Source organism: Cuculus canorus, chromosome 3 (assembly GCF_017976375.1).
Source record: "Cuculus canorus isolate bCucCan1 chromosome 3, bCucCan1.pri, whole genome shotgun sequence".
In the NCBI taxonomy this organism is placed as follows: domain Eukaryota; kingdom Metazoa; phylum Chordata; class Aves; order Cuculiformes; family Cuculidae; genus Cuculus; species Cuculus canorus.
Window position 1 is genome coordinate 34,939,414 of NC_071403.1, and position 15,161 is coordinate 34,954,574.

The window sequence follows — 15,161 nt, forward strand, 5'->3', positions numbered from 1 at the left end:
CAAATTAGCACTACAGACTATAGGGAAAAAGGCCTGCTGGAATGATTCGGAACCTGAGTAAGGACCCTCTAGGGAGGCATGGAACAATAGCAGGAGTCTGCGGATTAACTTGATAACGACCTGAAAGACACCTCGTGCAAGAAACCGATTTCAAAGTACAGAAGTGAAGATAAGGAAAATGAAAAGGAGATCGCCACATGGACAATATCGACCTGCAGAATAATATAAAAGGAACTGAGAACTCGGACTTAAGTGTGCGTTGTTGGTGGAGTGGAGACTCCCCAGCGCACCCAGCGCTGTTTGCTTCTAATGCTTTCCCATATAAATATAATAAAGCAATCTTTTGCAGAAATTACGATTGATTGAGTATTCATAACACTCATAGTGAAGAAATTCCTCCTTAGGTCTAGTCTAAATCTGCCCCTCTCCAGTCTATACCCACTGCCATTTTCCCCTCTCAGGTGTTCCCCAGGTCTCAGCAAAGCACCCTCAGATGAGCAACATTTGCGAGGAACTCCCTCGATGAACAGCACCGAGGGCCGGACCCAGCAGGAGCGTTTTCCCAAGCACAGAAACTCCCACGCGTGGAAATTCCCACGCGCGGAACCTCCCACGCGCGGAACGCCTGGGCGGGAACGCATTGTTTTTAAATGCGAGCGCTCAGACACGCCCCCGGGCGGCTGCCCCGCGCTCGCCTCGCCACGCCTCGCTTCTCTTGCCGGGGGTTTCTTTGCCAAGGTTTTCCCTGGAGCTCCGGGGCGGCTCGGGCGGCCCTTCTCCCGAGTGACAGGGGACAGGACAAGGGGGAATGGCCTCAAGCTGCACCAGGGGAGGTTCAGACTGGATATCAGGAAAAAAATTCTCACAGAAAGCGTCATTGGGCACTGGCAGAGGCTGCCCAGGGAGGGGGTGGAGTCACCATCCCTGGAGGTATTTAAAAGACGGGTAGACGAGGTGCTCAGGGGCATGGTTTAATGGCAGAGAGGAATGGTTGGACTCGATGATCCAAGAGGTCTTTCCCAACCCGCTGATTCTATAACTCGGGGCGGGATGCGCTCCCGCAGGTGAGAGCGGCCCCGGCGGGGCGGGGGGAGGGCGGGGACACCGCGGTCCCACCCCGCAGCGAAGCCCCACCCGCTGCCCTTCCTCCCCTTCCTCCTCCTCCTCCTCCTCCGCCCGCCTCCCCGCGGTGGTGGCGGCGGCTCGGCGATGCAGCGCTATTTCTCCCTGAGTGACTGCGACGTGATGGGCTTCGACCTGGACCACACGCTGTGCCGGTACCACCTCCCGCAGAGCGCACGGGTGAGCGCGGCCCCGGCACGGGGGAGAGCGCCGGGAGCGGGACGGCGGGCTTGAGGGCTCGGTTACCTCCAGGGAAACCGAAAAAGACAAGAGGAACCCGAGTGCCTGTCTCGCCGGCCGCTTCCTCGCAGGCCTCTGCGCGAGCAAAGGGGACAGACGCGTCCTCTGCCTTGAAAATGGTGCTTCCCGAGGGCTTTCCCGCATTCCCCCATCCGCCAGATCCAGGGATGCTGCGGGCGGAGTCCGCAACGCTCGGGGCAGGGCAGCCCTGGCAAACTTTGAGTGCTTAGAATAAAACGCCGTGGTTAAGGGTCCTCAGCATCTCTGATCAGCGTCCCCGATCCAGTGGGGGGTGTCCTTGCCCACCGCAGGGGGTTGGAACTGGGTGGTCTTTGAGGTCCCTTCCAACCCAAACTATTCTATGATTCTGTGACTTAACCTTGTTGTCCCTTATGGAAAGGAGCTGCTGTCATGTGCACATGTGCAGTGCCTTCCCGCCCTTGGCGCTTCTTTTTTTTTTTCTCCAACCGGCACATCTTAAACTCCCTGATAGTGTTTCGCTGTCTCATCCTTCTTCGTTGATGCCAGGATTTTGTGGCTATCTTATGTTATGGATGCTCATGGTGTCCCTCTCCCCTCCTTTTATTTGTCTCCATTCACCTACAGTACATTTTGTGCTGCCTGAGACTCCCATGTTAAATCCAAGGTACTTAAGAATTTGCTATAGAAACCAATGTTTACAAGATGTACCATTTAGAAATTGGTGTGATCCTGTTTTGACAAATTACACTGCTTTCTTCAGTTGTGAGTGGTTTTCTGTAGAATGGCATCCTTCTTACAAAAGAGGGCTCAATAGTAGCAAGTTTTAAAATATATATACTCTTACTATGTTCCCACTGGGAACTATAGAGCTCTAGACTTTCCTTCAATACTCCTTCTGTTGTGCCACACACATTACATCTTGCACAAGCACATTCTTCCTGGTAAGTATTTTGTTTGTTGGAGGCAGATGTTAGACCACTGTTAACTAAAAAAACCAAAACCACCAAACAGAAGAAAGCAAATGTATTTCCTAACCCTAGTTCACTTGTCATGTTCTCACAGCACAGAGACAGACTGAAACATGCCCATTGCATGCCTCCTTATCTATTGGAAATCAAAATGCCTTAAAAATGCTGACAAGCAGAGTTCAAGATGCAGTTAGTTCTTACTTTTTCTCTGTTGGCCTTCATATTAGTTTTTCTTAGGCATTATTCATATTCATTTCAAGAGCAGCTTTGATTAGCAAGAAAAAAAGGCCCATGAGTAGCTTTTAATGAAAGAACCACGACAAAAAAGGGAGCAATTACTATCTTTGTATGGCCTTTAAGGATCTGATAGCATCTAAGTAGACCATCTTGTGCAACTTTGCACTTTACATTGATAAATTGCTGACTGTTGTACTAGGCGTTAACAGTGTTCTTTCTAAACTTACAAACAGTAACAATTTACTTAGGCGTTGTATATTTCCTTCAAAATATTTTTCTTCAGATGCTTTTGAAGTATTGTTTGGAAGCCGCTTGTTGAGGTCTTGGTAACTGACATTTAAAATTAAAAAGGAAAAAACCTAACCAAAATAATAATAATAAAAAAGAAAGTCTGGTGAGGGGAAGGTAGTAACTAGTCTTAAGCTCTTGGTTTCCCAGTAGTCTTGAAGCACAGAGGCAATGAGATAGAATGACATAACCTTGGTTATGCTGGATGCAACACACCAGAACTGTTGTGTGAGCATCTTGAGCCATTTTCCACCTATGACAGAAATAGCTTCTGGCACTGTTTCCAAGCAGTGGAGGTAGTGGGGCAGGACTCCTAGTTCCTAGATTGATTTTGCTTAGGAGTCATTAACGCTTGCATTTTGCAACTTTCCTGGGAAGCAATGTCTTTGGTCTCACTTAATCAATGCGATTAATGCAATTTTTTCTCTTCATTTGTAGCTAATATATGATAGCTTTGCCCAGTATCTGGTAGCAGAGAAGGGTTATGACGAAGACTTGCTTACTCTAGCTCCAGACAGCTTAGACTTCTGGTGAGTATGTTGAAAATAACAGAAACTGTCTTCCGAACTTCCTTTATGCTGTAACTTTTACAAAGCTTGGGGAACAGCTTTTCTTAATAAGCGGTTGTGTTATGATTGTCAAGCCCAATAGATAAATCCAAAATTACAGTTTTAAATACCTGATTGAACAACTTTTTGTCATGAGATACTTCTAATGCGGTATTTTGAGGGAACTGAGTATCCAGGCTTGCTTTGTGCTTCTAGCTGTCTAGACACAAGGTTTTTACTTTTATTTAGTCTTATTTTATATGTCGTCTTTGTCTTCTACATGCAATTCTACTGGTAAATCTAGTAACCATCAGAATTTAGTCACTTTTTTTCCACAGATGTGTTTGTGTAAGGCATAATAATCCCAACAGTCTTCTGAGGAATCGAGGAAGGGTGACGTACCAGGAGTTAGCCTTTGGGTTGCACATCAGGCACAAAGCTGTGATGCAGAAAGATTAAATGCAAGTTGCTGCTCTGAGTCTTGATGGTCTCAGAGCAGGAGCTTAAACGTGAATTGTTGATCTTCCAACTTTATTAAATAGGCCAGGAGTGTTGAGGTTTGAAGGCCAGGTTATCACTAATTTTTAGAATAGATTTCTTATATTCTGAGGACTCTGAAGTGTGAAATCTTTGTTAAGATCTAGGTGCCTAGGTCCCTTAGTGGATCTGGGGATCCATTGACATGGTCCTGCAAGCCCGCACTGCTGGTAGCCATGTGTCACTTGTGAAAGGCTGGGTTCTGCTTGCTGCCTTTGTGATGTGTCTTCTTTCCTTTGGGTACCTTATAACAGAGGACGAAGGTGGCGTTACTTTTGTAGTCTTGTTTATTCATTATTCTAGCCATTGAACTCTGAATTAATTTTTCAAACAGCCTAAGTGAGTGTAGACTCAGTTATCTGCAAGGTATGGATGCACCAGGAGAGTTAGGAACTCTTGTTTTATTTCTGTCCTATGCTGTGAACTCTTAACCTTGTTAGCACTGGCTAGCATGGCAGTGCTTCTCCCTCACGTGCTCCTTAGATACTCAGTTGCCTGATTTAGAACCGTGTTCTACCCCTCTCTCACTTAATAATTTGTTATCAGTCTAGTAATAATAAGTAGGGGAGTTGCCACCAAGAAAAAGTATATTTAATAGAAGCGGCTTAAATATTACATTTCTTAATTGTATGTGTTTGGACCTTAATCCTCCAACCTTGTCTATATGAACAGTCACGGAACAATGGAACTGGATTTATTTAGTAGGAATTTGCTATGTAAGTGAAATCCAGTCCTCATTGTAGTCATATGTATTTGCATATATATAGCATTATTCAAACGTGGAAGTATTTGAAGAGTTGTGATTTTGCTGCTTTTGTGTAGCATCATTGTATAGCGTCTACAGTTGCATTTCGCTATTTTGATATTTAACAAGGCATTCCTCTGAAAGCATTAATTGTTCGTTTCTTCTTTAAAATATTCTTAGCTGTAAAGGTTTGGTGTTGGACATCGAAGAAGGAAATTTTCTGAAACTAGCAGAAGATGGAACAGTTTTAAGGTAATATTGACAGTAAATTTATATTGTTAAACAAACACCAAAATTTTGTCATCTTTCTGAAAGCCATCTCTCAGTTTTGTTACGTTTGAAGTACTAATTTCAACATACATTTATGTTTTTTATTAGATGTTAAAGTTTAAATACTGTGTAGTTATGTGGCACTCGGTTTCTCTTAATGTTACGTAGCAGTAGTATTTCCATGTTAGCAGTGTAAAGGATATCTAATTTTTAACAAAAATCTAAGACTCTTGGGGCATACTGGTTGTGAAAGTAAATTCACTTTTTCAGTAGGTACCAATCTATTCTTTGTCCAATTCTGCTGAGAACGAAGGTAAGGTCTTTCTTTGAATTGTGAGTAACATGAGTCAGAGTCAGTGCTAATGACTAATGCTAATGACGGAAGCACCATTATCTTTCTACCATATGCATTCAACATTCTGCGGGCTTCCAGCATATAATTTAAATAGCTTGAGGTAAATGAAACACAAACTGAGGTATTCACTTTCAAAATTCTCTTTTTTTCCCCTCTCAACAGCTGTATTTTGCCTTCAGCTATCGTTTTAGTACATCCCTAGTTCCTCTTTCACTCCTATTTTTTTTAATATAGAAGACTGCTATTTTGAATCACGAATCTGAAAAGTACATGTATATGAAGTACGTCAATCTCAGTCTCATTTTCCCCTTAATTTTTTTCCAAAAATGAAAATCTGTTTAATTTACTACTCAAGATAGACTCTACTTTTTTTTTTTTTCATAGCATGTGGGAGAAGGAGATTGAGGATGCTAGGGAAAATCAGATCTCATTGAAAAAATGGAAAAATATCTGTGAGTCTCTGCAATGTATCTCAAAATCCATTTAGTACTATGAATTTTGCAGAATTAAATGCAGAAGTCAAGACTGGAAGATGTATCACAGTAAAAGGAAGAGTGATACAGGATTACTTCTCCTAGCATTGCCTGCATTTGCTTCAAAACTGGAATCTGTGCATTCTTTGGGAACATGATTTGACGGTCAAGCTAGTTGATTTTTAATTCCTAAAAAGGCCAGTGTGTACTGTGTTACACAGCTGCTCACAGGGCTCAAACTAGCACTTTTCCATAGTTCTGCCCTGCATTCTGTGAATGTTGCCAGGCTTCAGCATGATGTATAGGCTTTCTGCACTGTGTTTTATTGTGCAGTGTATATTGATAGCTCAAGTATAGCGAGTGTCCTCACACAATTGAGAACATTCGAGCAATACAGAGTGATTGTGTTAGCAGGTGAGGCACAGTAGCCATGCCCCGAGCCAACCAAACCTCTGTGTAGTCGGGCTTTTGTCGAGGGCTGTAATGTATATGATAAAAGCTTAGGCACTGGGAAACTTCTGAGTTATAAATAGAGTTACTTCTGATCAACATGCATCCACCTCACTATTCATTGCAATGTGTTACTGTGCACAAGGAGTGGTTTGGCTGTTTTCAACCTTTTTCTTTTTCTTTTTTGTTTAATGTAAATAACTTAATGCGTCAAACAGGGCAAGCCATGGTACAAAGAGCATGACACCTGAAGAGATCCTGGAGGCATATGGAAGGAGGGAGTGGAAGCATTTTAATACAGTCAGTGGAATGATTTCCCGCTCAGGTAGCTATACCTTAGCATGTCCTCTTCCTTGAAATTGCTCTGGCCCCTTCAGTGCCTGATACTGTTAGTTTTTACCACATATATTTAAAAATATTTAAGCTGAGAATTACTGGAATAGATTAGTGTTTTAAGGGGACAGTTGTTTTTTTGTGTTTTAAATTTCTAATTCTAGAACTCAAATTTAGGTCACCAATGATGAGACAAGTGAGCTGACATAGGGTTGTTTTGTTTGTAGAGGTGACCATAGTATAGTGTTCCTTGATGAAGTAGTCAGAGATTATCACCCTATTTCATTTAGGACATATTTGGTAAATCTTATTTTTTTCTTAATTGTTGTCTCATCACCATCACTACTGTTACTGGAGGCCTAGCTACAGGTGCAAAGAGCCGAGCGGGTCTGGAAACAACTTATTCTCCTGCAACTGAAGTTTCTTGTTTTTAAGACAGGAGTGACTTTGAAGACACTGTGGCTAGGTTTGCATTCTTGCTCTGTGCTTCCTCTCCATTTTACTTTGATCTTGGCAATTTTGAGTAATACACATAAAGTGCTCAGTTAAGTTGCGTTGTGCTGTGTAGTGGAGATATTTTCCTTGAGAATTTGCTGACATGAATTTGTGATGCTTATACTAAACTGAAGGTAGGTAATCTGCAAAAGGATGGAAGAGAGACATTTCCATTGGTCATACAGCAAATGGGCCTTATTCACTGAAAAGTGCACTTGGTCTCTCTCGTGAATATTAATCCCTGTTTTGCTGACGTGCTTTAGTATACCTAAGAGACAGCACAGACAAAATGAATTAAAAAAAAAAAAAATCGCTGTTTAGGTCATTTCACTCCTAGGAAAGAGTTGTTGAACATCATCTCAGTCTGGGGGGACATTTGAATCCTCCTGATTTAGTTCTGCTTTGGGGGCTCACATAATAATGTGGGCATACTTCCCCTTGGGCTAAAGCACTGACTGCAGCATGTGTGTGGAAAGGACAAGCCTATGTGTTAAAATGTTTCTGAAACAACTTCTTAAACCCTTTCTTTGTGTTTCCACTGCTAGGGAAGTGGATGTCTTGGAAGAGTTGAATGATACTGTCCCAGCTTTTAAAACTCATGGTTCTCCCCCATCTTTTCCACCATACCTTTTAGAATCTTAAAATGTATTTTTAAAATCTCACTGCTTTGATATAGACAAACAACTTCCAGTTACCAATTAAGAGAATCAGAAGTTGGAATAAAGGCTAACAAACTCTGGGAATCAGATAAATTTTATTACCAGTAAAATCCAAATAGGAGCTTATATTATTATTTAAATGTATTTTTTAATTTGTGATTAAAGCATACAATACAGACAAAGAAAATAGTAGCAATTTTTTATTATTTTTTTCCAGCTAAATACTATTTGTATGATAATTATTTTGACCTGCCAGGAGCTCTCTTGTGTGCAAGGGTTGTGGACAGCTTAGATCAGGTAAGAACTGGATTGTTTGAAACTTAAGTACTGCATTAACTTCCTCTTCCCCCACCACACTCTTGCATACATTTTTAAATTGAACAACATCAAGGTCATTTAGCTTTTTTTCCTTTTCTGGAATTTCATGTCTGACTTAGTGTATTAAAATTGTTACCAAAGGTAATTGTGAGCCACATAGCATGTTCAAAATAAATGTTTTTCCACCAGAGGGCACAAATAACTAGGTTACGAACAGAAATGCGCTGTTTTCTCAAGTTTAGTCTGTGATATGCAAAATATAGTTCTTAAAATCTCCTTTAATTATACTTAATGATACTTGAATTAAATCTAATGTAAATCTTCTGAATAACACAATTTGCTAATTTGCATGGTGTTAATGAGTTGAAAGCTTAATTCCATCATTTTCTAAACTTGTTTTTCTCATAAATGTATTGATCTGTATACGCAGATGTAAATACGCCTCTAGAATACTATCCAATTTTTTTTCTTTGCTAAAAAATATGTTGAATTCTCAAAGCAGAAAATACGATTGCTTGAAACTTTTTCAATGCTTTTTAGATATATAGAATATCCTAAATCCTACCTTTTGAAGTTTGATGCTAATTGATTTGGTTGTATTAACAAAAGCTTGAATCTTTAACTTTTGTGGAGCTAGGGGTAGGAGGGAGCTCTACTCATACAGTAAGTAAATTGGAGTTGAAAGAGATGTAATCTTCTGGCTAAAAGTACCAAAGCGCTGCAGCACTGAAAATTGTCAATACTAAACTTTGTCTGCAGAGTGAAATTCAGAGCTGTGAGATGGGTATCTCACATTCCTTTGGGTATCAGTTAACTTTGTGCTTTAGCCTCCGCTCCAGAACAGTATACTTGCTAGACTGCTGCCTGAGTCCAAGTGCTGCATGAAGACTTAGCTAAAGCTAGCTTATCAGGAAGCACTGAGGACAGGTGCATTGTAAGAGTCCTAATTTTGTGCCTGATTAATCTCCTTTGTTTAAGCTGTTCACTGCTTAGAACACTTGTCTCAGACTTAGCACCTATTACTTTATCTTATATTTAATTTAGACTCAGCCCAAATCACCTGCTTATTGAGAGAGAAAGCGTGTCATAGCATGTGTGTAATAAGCTTACACATTCACTTACTAGTTCATAGGCTGGAATGCCAACTTTGGATCAGTGCTGTCTTCAGTCGGAGGGAATTAAACCAAAGACATTTCTCCAGAGAGCTACTAAAAGTGGGTCATGCACCCTCTTTATCAGCTAGCAGTCTTGAGTATTTTACTGGATGTTGACCCAGTTTCAACAGGGAGGGCCGCAGTAATTCCCTGGAAGGTTGGCATCAGCCAAGTGAGAAAGATGCAAGGCAGGAGGTGGTAGGTCTCTCCAGCGCTCATGCCCACAGAATGCTGTGTCCTAGGCACTAGAAAGAATCGTGTATCCTTCTGCATTTGTAAAAGGGAGTAGAGGCTTCCTATTTGATATGGACTATTTTCCTACTATTTCCAGACAACATTTTAGGATCAGGAAAACTTTCTACTGGAAACAGATGGGAGAGCTGCTAGGTTTGGATTCAAAAGTGGTTTAGACATGAGTTGGATGCTGGGCTGCTCTACGCTATTTTAAATGAATCTGCTTTTCCTGTGTCCAGAGCCAGAAATCTTAATATTTTCAGCCAAAGTTGAAGAGCTTCTTGGTGTGTTGGATCTTTGCATTGAAAAGCTAGATAAAATACTGCTTTATCTGATAGTTCAGCTAAAAAAATCACTCTTGCTAATCACATCAAAGTCATGGTGGACTGCATGGGCATGCAAACAGTTTTCTATATGCTTTCTGGGAATCAGTTTGTTTTCTTGTAAGTTTCATAGGCAGTGGCTGTAGATTTGCAAGGAATTAGTTTGACGGGCATTTTAGTCTTTTCTGAGGTCAAATGTTTTGCAGGAGGGGTGCCCACTTTTAAACTACTATCCATCTGTCTTCAAAACAACACTCTGATGAACTATTAGCTCATGACACAATTTTTTAAAAGAAACAAACAAAACCAGAACCCCAAACTAAGGAGCATATCAGCCACGTGGAGTATGAGGGCAGCGGACAATTGAATCTGTCTGTCTCAAGGTTAGTCCTAGTTTAGGCCAGTGCCATCACCACTAGACAGATCTCTCCAGCATCTTCTGTACTCAACTTTGAACAATGACCTTGGTTAGCGCCTAACTGATGTGAAACCTTTTCTCTGTCTTTCCTGATTTTAACCTGTAGAGCTCATGGATGATAAGCAGACTACTGTAGTCCTTGTCAGTCATGCATAAAAGGCCTTGTTTGTGTGACTTGCTGGTTGTGAAATTAAAGGCAGACCATTCCTCTGGAAGCCTCCATGGTAGATAAGGCCTGAAATAGCAGTTTGCTTCAGCACATCTAAACTAAGTGGTTTTGTTTGGCAAAGTTAAGGGTTTGTTTGGTTTTTTTTTGTCAGTTTCTGAATGCTTCCCTCTCTAGAAGATGCTCTATGTATACAAAATGGGTCATTATTCAGGTGTCAGGTGGTGATTAGAACACCAAGGCTGGCAAGGCCTTGAAATCTCTTAAAGGAGTCGCCTTGAAATTTTTCCTAATGTAGGTATGGAAAGCCTGTGACAACACAACAAAGATAATTTCCTTTGTATACAAAGTATACCAAATAAATTCTGGTTACTTTGCTGTTGCTGGATTACCTTATAATTCTGAGAACCTCTTACAGGCTCCATAGCTAGTCTTCTGCTCTGTAATATTGATTGGCTGCATAATTGCTCTGTTTGATGAAAGGGTGGTTGAGGTCAGCTGGAGTTATTCTGTGCGTGAGCAGCTTTGTAGGAATGGCAAGAGACTGTTCATAAGCACAGATAGCCTTCTTCCATCCTTCTGCCAGAGTGGGGGTTTGGCAGTCTTCAGAGTACAATGCAGTGCAATGCTACTCAGCCTGGCTCTGGATGAATATTTTATACGGTGTTTGGGGTGGAGTTGTTGATTTAAGAGTGTTACCTCTAAATTACAGTGAAAGGTTTTGACACTTCTCGGGGTGGAAGGTGATAACAAGTGTCGGACTGTAGATAATGTTAACCTGCTAATTAGGTACATTATCTGCAGCCCTAAGCACTTCTTTTCCCTAGATGCCAGTGGGATGGCTCATTCAGAAAGTTGCTGTTCTGTCTAACGCTCCCTGTTGCTTACAGGGAGCTTACAATGTTCCTTACAAATATGAATCTTTTTCTCCTTTCCCCTTCCTCTCCCACCCCCACTGTAACCTTCTGAAGTAGAGAGATAACTTGTATAGAGTTACCCAAAGCTGAACTGGGTACTGCTGAATCCTGATGTCCTGAATCATGCTGTCTAAAACTGTTTTAATCCAAATACTTTTGCATCGTTTCCAAATAATGCCATTCCTGTCACTGTTTTAGTATGAAAGCTCAAAATAACTGATACTTGATATAATGACTAGGTTTCTTTTGACACTTACAGCATGATGCTCAGAAAAAATATGACTTCTGGAAGGACATGGTGGCTGCTATCCAGCATAATTATAAAATAACAGCTTTTAAAGGTAAGTCGGTTTGCTGAAACTTACTACAATAGCTGAAAATATTACGTGTACTTGCCAGAGCAAATAAATTTGCAAGTGTGCTCCAAGTCCCTCAACACAGCTTTTACTTCTCAGGCTTACAAATAGTTGTATAGTAAACATGTTTATCATGGAACAGAATATCTTTATCATTGCTATGTCATTTAGTTGAAACTGTTTTGGAGTCTTTAATAACACTTGTGATGTGCTACTTGACTGAATTTAAAGGGAAAATGGTTTCTTACCATGATTTATACAGTAATGTATCCTTGATCCTGTTCCTTATGTTCTTCCAATAATAAATAAAATCAGAAATGCATTGAAAAAATTTTAAAGCACTTCCTAATATTTGATAACTTTCTTTAGCACTCTAGTTTTGAATAGAGTGCCTCATGTAATATTGACACAACAGTAAGAATATTGTTATTTTGCTATAAACTTATTAAAACTGTAGAGATTTTTTTTTTTATAATAGCCTTCCTCTACCCAAAGCCAACATTGTTTATAAGAGTTGGAAAACATCTTGGATACCCTTCACCTAGAAATTATTTTCTTTCTTTCACAGACTTAACTTCTGAGTTTCTATTAGATATTTAAAATAACAAGTTGATAGTAAATGCGAACTATCTAACTAAACAGTTAGTTGAAATTATTTTGCACGGAGTTTTTTTGTAAAAACATATGCAGCTCAGTTCAGAATTCTGTATCGTTTTGCAGACAGTGTTTTCCAATAGGATTACCTCTGTTAATGCAACATTTGTTAGGCACGAGTGTAGTTTGGACCCTCTTTAAAACCTACCTTTTTTTTCACCAAGGCTGTACTACTTACTGTATTCCTTTCAAATGTGGGTGACGGAATTGTCTCAGACATGTTCCAAACAAAAATAGGAGTTGATGTTAGAATGCGTGTTGTAAAAACCAGCAAGATTTTCCTCAAATGTTTTGGGTTTTGTGATACTGTATTTCCATTGGAGCTTACAGTGCGATTGGTAGTTAAGAATTCCTCTAGAAACTCATTCATACATGAAATAAATGTAGTCCTTTTCTGCTGATACTAAACCAATCCTAATCAACTGTAACTGTATTTGTAGCATTTTTGTTAATTCATTTTTAAATCATGAAAGCTCTTTGTATTAAATGATGTGGATCATGCAGCATTTGACAAGAAGAATAATTTTAAAGTGTTTTTTGGAAATTAATTAGGTCAAACAAAAGTTAAAGCTTGATCTTTGAACTCATAAATAATCGGTTGTTTTTTTTATATATAAGTATCTGCTTATGTGTATATATGTACCTTTATGGACATACCTACCTGTCAGGTATCTGTTTGTGTATGTAAGCAAGGAATCTACATGCAAAAAGATGTGTGATATCACTGAAACGTTTCTAACTCCTTTCAGAATTGGTACTTGTTTTAATACACCTCATCATTTGTTATAGAAGTCATGAGGCACACACAAAACAGTGTTGAAAATATGAGAAAACATAGTAATTGATAGGCCTGACTTATTTTGGATAAAACTGTAAAAACAGGAATGAAACTATGCAGACTGTATACACTACTTAAATATTTTAATACATGAAAGTGCTATGCTCTGTCATCCATCACTTTGATAGGCTTCATAGTTGTCTTATTTTCCTTTTAATAACATGTTCCAGTAGATGAAGCACTGAACAGGGAATCAGATGATCCAGAGACAATTTCTTCCTATATCACTTACCTGTGATGTTCACGTGGAATTGTCCTTTTTTTGCTTCAGGCCCCTCTGTGAAATGAGAATAGTGGTGCTAATGTTCTGTCACAAGTTTGTGCCAGAGCTTTGGTTGGTTGGTTGGTTTTTCCTCAGTTGCAAGCTTTGCATAACTTCCTGAGGAAACTCCTAAGCCTAGCTCCAGCCCAGTGTGTCATTATTAGGAAGCCCACTGTCTTTCTTAGCCCAGAGCTTGCCCTAAACACTACAGCCCCTTGGCTTCACTCCATATCCTTGATGCCTTGTCAAGGGTTTAACTCTTCAGAGAAAATCTGATTGTTTATGATTAGTCAAGGTAAAATTTCAAAAGCCAACATTAAGTGGTTAGTTGAGGAGACGCAAAGTTCCCAAGTTGAAATGCAGTCTTAGTAGTGCCAGTGTCAGTGACAGAGCAGAACGACTGACCGTTTTATTTTTTTAAATCCATCAAGTGTTTGCAGTTCACTTTGGTTTGTTGTCAGTATGCCCTTGTTTCTCTATGTCCCTTCTCTTTTTCACATGATTTCTTTGATCATAATCAGGTGTCTGATGGATTTTGCTTTTCATTGTCTTAGCTATGGTAATTGCCTTAGATAATTGCCCTATGATTTTTTTTGGATGACTTTTTCAGATAGGCATGATTGTCCTGACTCAGTTTAATATAGAGTATTAACCCACTCTTTTACTTGTGAAGAAGTGAAAAACTGACACTTTTAGAAGGAAAATAACTGAGTTCAAAAATAGTCTTGTGTTATTCAGACCTTCCTATGTGAAGGATAACTCAAAAAAATTGGGAGAATCTATTAAACAATACAATCAGAAAAGCATCATGTCAAATAGCAATGAGCAGTGATATTTGTATTTGCGAAATGGTAATTTCTTACTTAATGATACCTGCAAGAACGGCCTCTGCAATTTATATCCAAGATGAAAATCCTTGAGAATCCTTTTTGTAAGTCTTTAACTTATTACTGGAATTCAGTGCAAGTTTTAAGTTGATTAACATTACTTTGTATGTGTTTCATATAGCGTATGTTCTATACACATCAGTAACAAGCAATTTTAAAGGAAACAGGATGTGGCAATGTATTTTACACCACAGAAGTATGTCAACAGATATCTACAAACATGTGAAAACGAAGTTTGATCTTCAGTGGAGTAATGAGGGCTTAAAGTACTGTATAATTATTTCCATGTTTAAAACTTCAGCTTTGGTGATCTTTTGACAGAAAAGTGAATAGTTTTTGTAGGAGGAAGTTGCCTAATGTAACTTTTTAAACCAGAATTTTGTAAAATTTCCTCCTCTTAAAGGCTGTTTCCTCTCTCTTGCATGAGCATCTTTCCCTAGAATTTTCCTGACACTTCTGAAGATCACAGCGTCTGTGGTTATATAGTGAAAATTATATATTTGTAACGTTTTCAAGCAGTTCAAAAGATTGCATTTCATTTTGGAAGTAAAAAGATCGTGGCTAACATGTATCAAAGACTTCATAAATTGCCCATAAAAAGACATGATGTGATCTACTGTCAGGTTTCAGGGGTGCACCTGAGAAATTTGTCACTGACCATCTTTTACAAAACGGAAGATTATCAGAGAAAGAAAGAAACCTGCTTTTTTAATAACTTGCTTTTTGTCTTTATCCTAATGTGATTGATCAGTATTCTGAAGTGGCATGCTGCTGTGTGGGAGGTGCTAGCTAGAGGAGGAAAACTTTGGATCTTTCCAAACTACTCCGTATCATCTCCTCAAAAATGTGTGCACATACACACCCTCCCTAGACGCAGAGAGATTTTTATCACAAGTTTATATTACCCTGTTGTCTTGTAGCAGGTACTGATC

At 39.6% G+C, this 15,161-nt stretch overlaps 1 protein-coding gene across 1 annotated transcript in view; it reads left to right on the forward strand.

Moving 5' to 3' along the window:
• Positions 1-1,145: 1,145 nt before the first annotated feature.
• The window catches only part of NT5DC1 (5'-nucleotidase domain containing 1), a 140,935-nt gene continuing 126,919 nt past the window's right edge, over positions 1,146-15,161 (forward strand). Inside the window, exons 1-6 of the mRNA XM_009562233.2 lie at positions 1,146-1,302; positions 3,276-3,367; positions 4,848-4,919; positions 6,434-6,540; positions 7,920-7,999; positions 11,492-11,573. Coding sequence (XP_009560528.2) covers positions 1,210-1,302; positions 3,276-3,367; positions 4,848-4,919; positions 6,434-6,540; positions 7,920-7,999; positions 11,492-11,573 — 526 coding nt within the window. The 5' untranslated portion in view covers positions 1,146-1,209. The remainder of the gene's footprint in view (positions 1,303-3,275; positions 3,368-4,847; positions 4,920-6,433; positions 6,541-7,919; positions 8,000-11,491; positions 11,574-15,161) is intronic.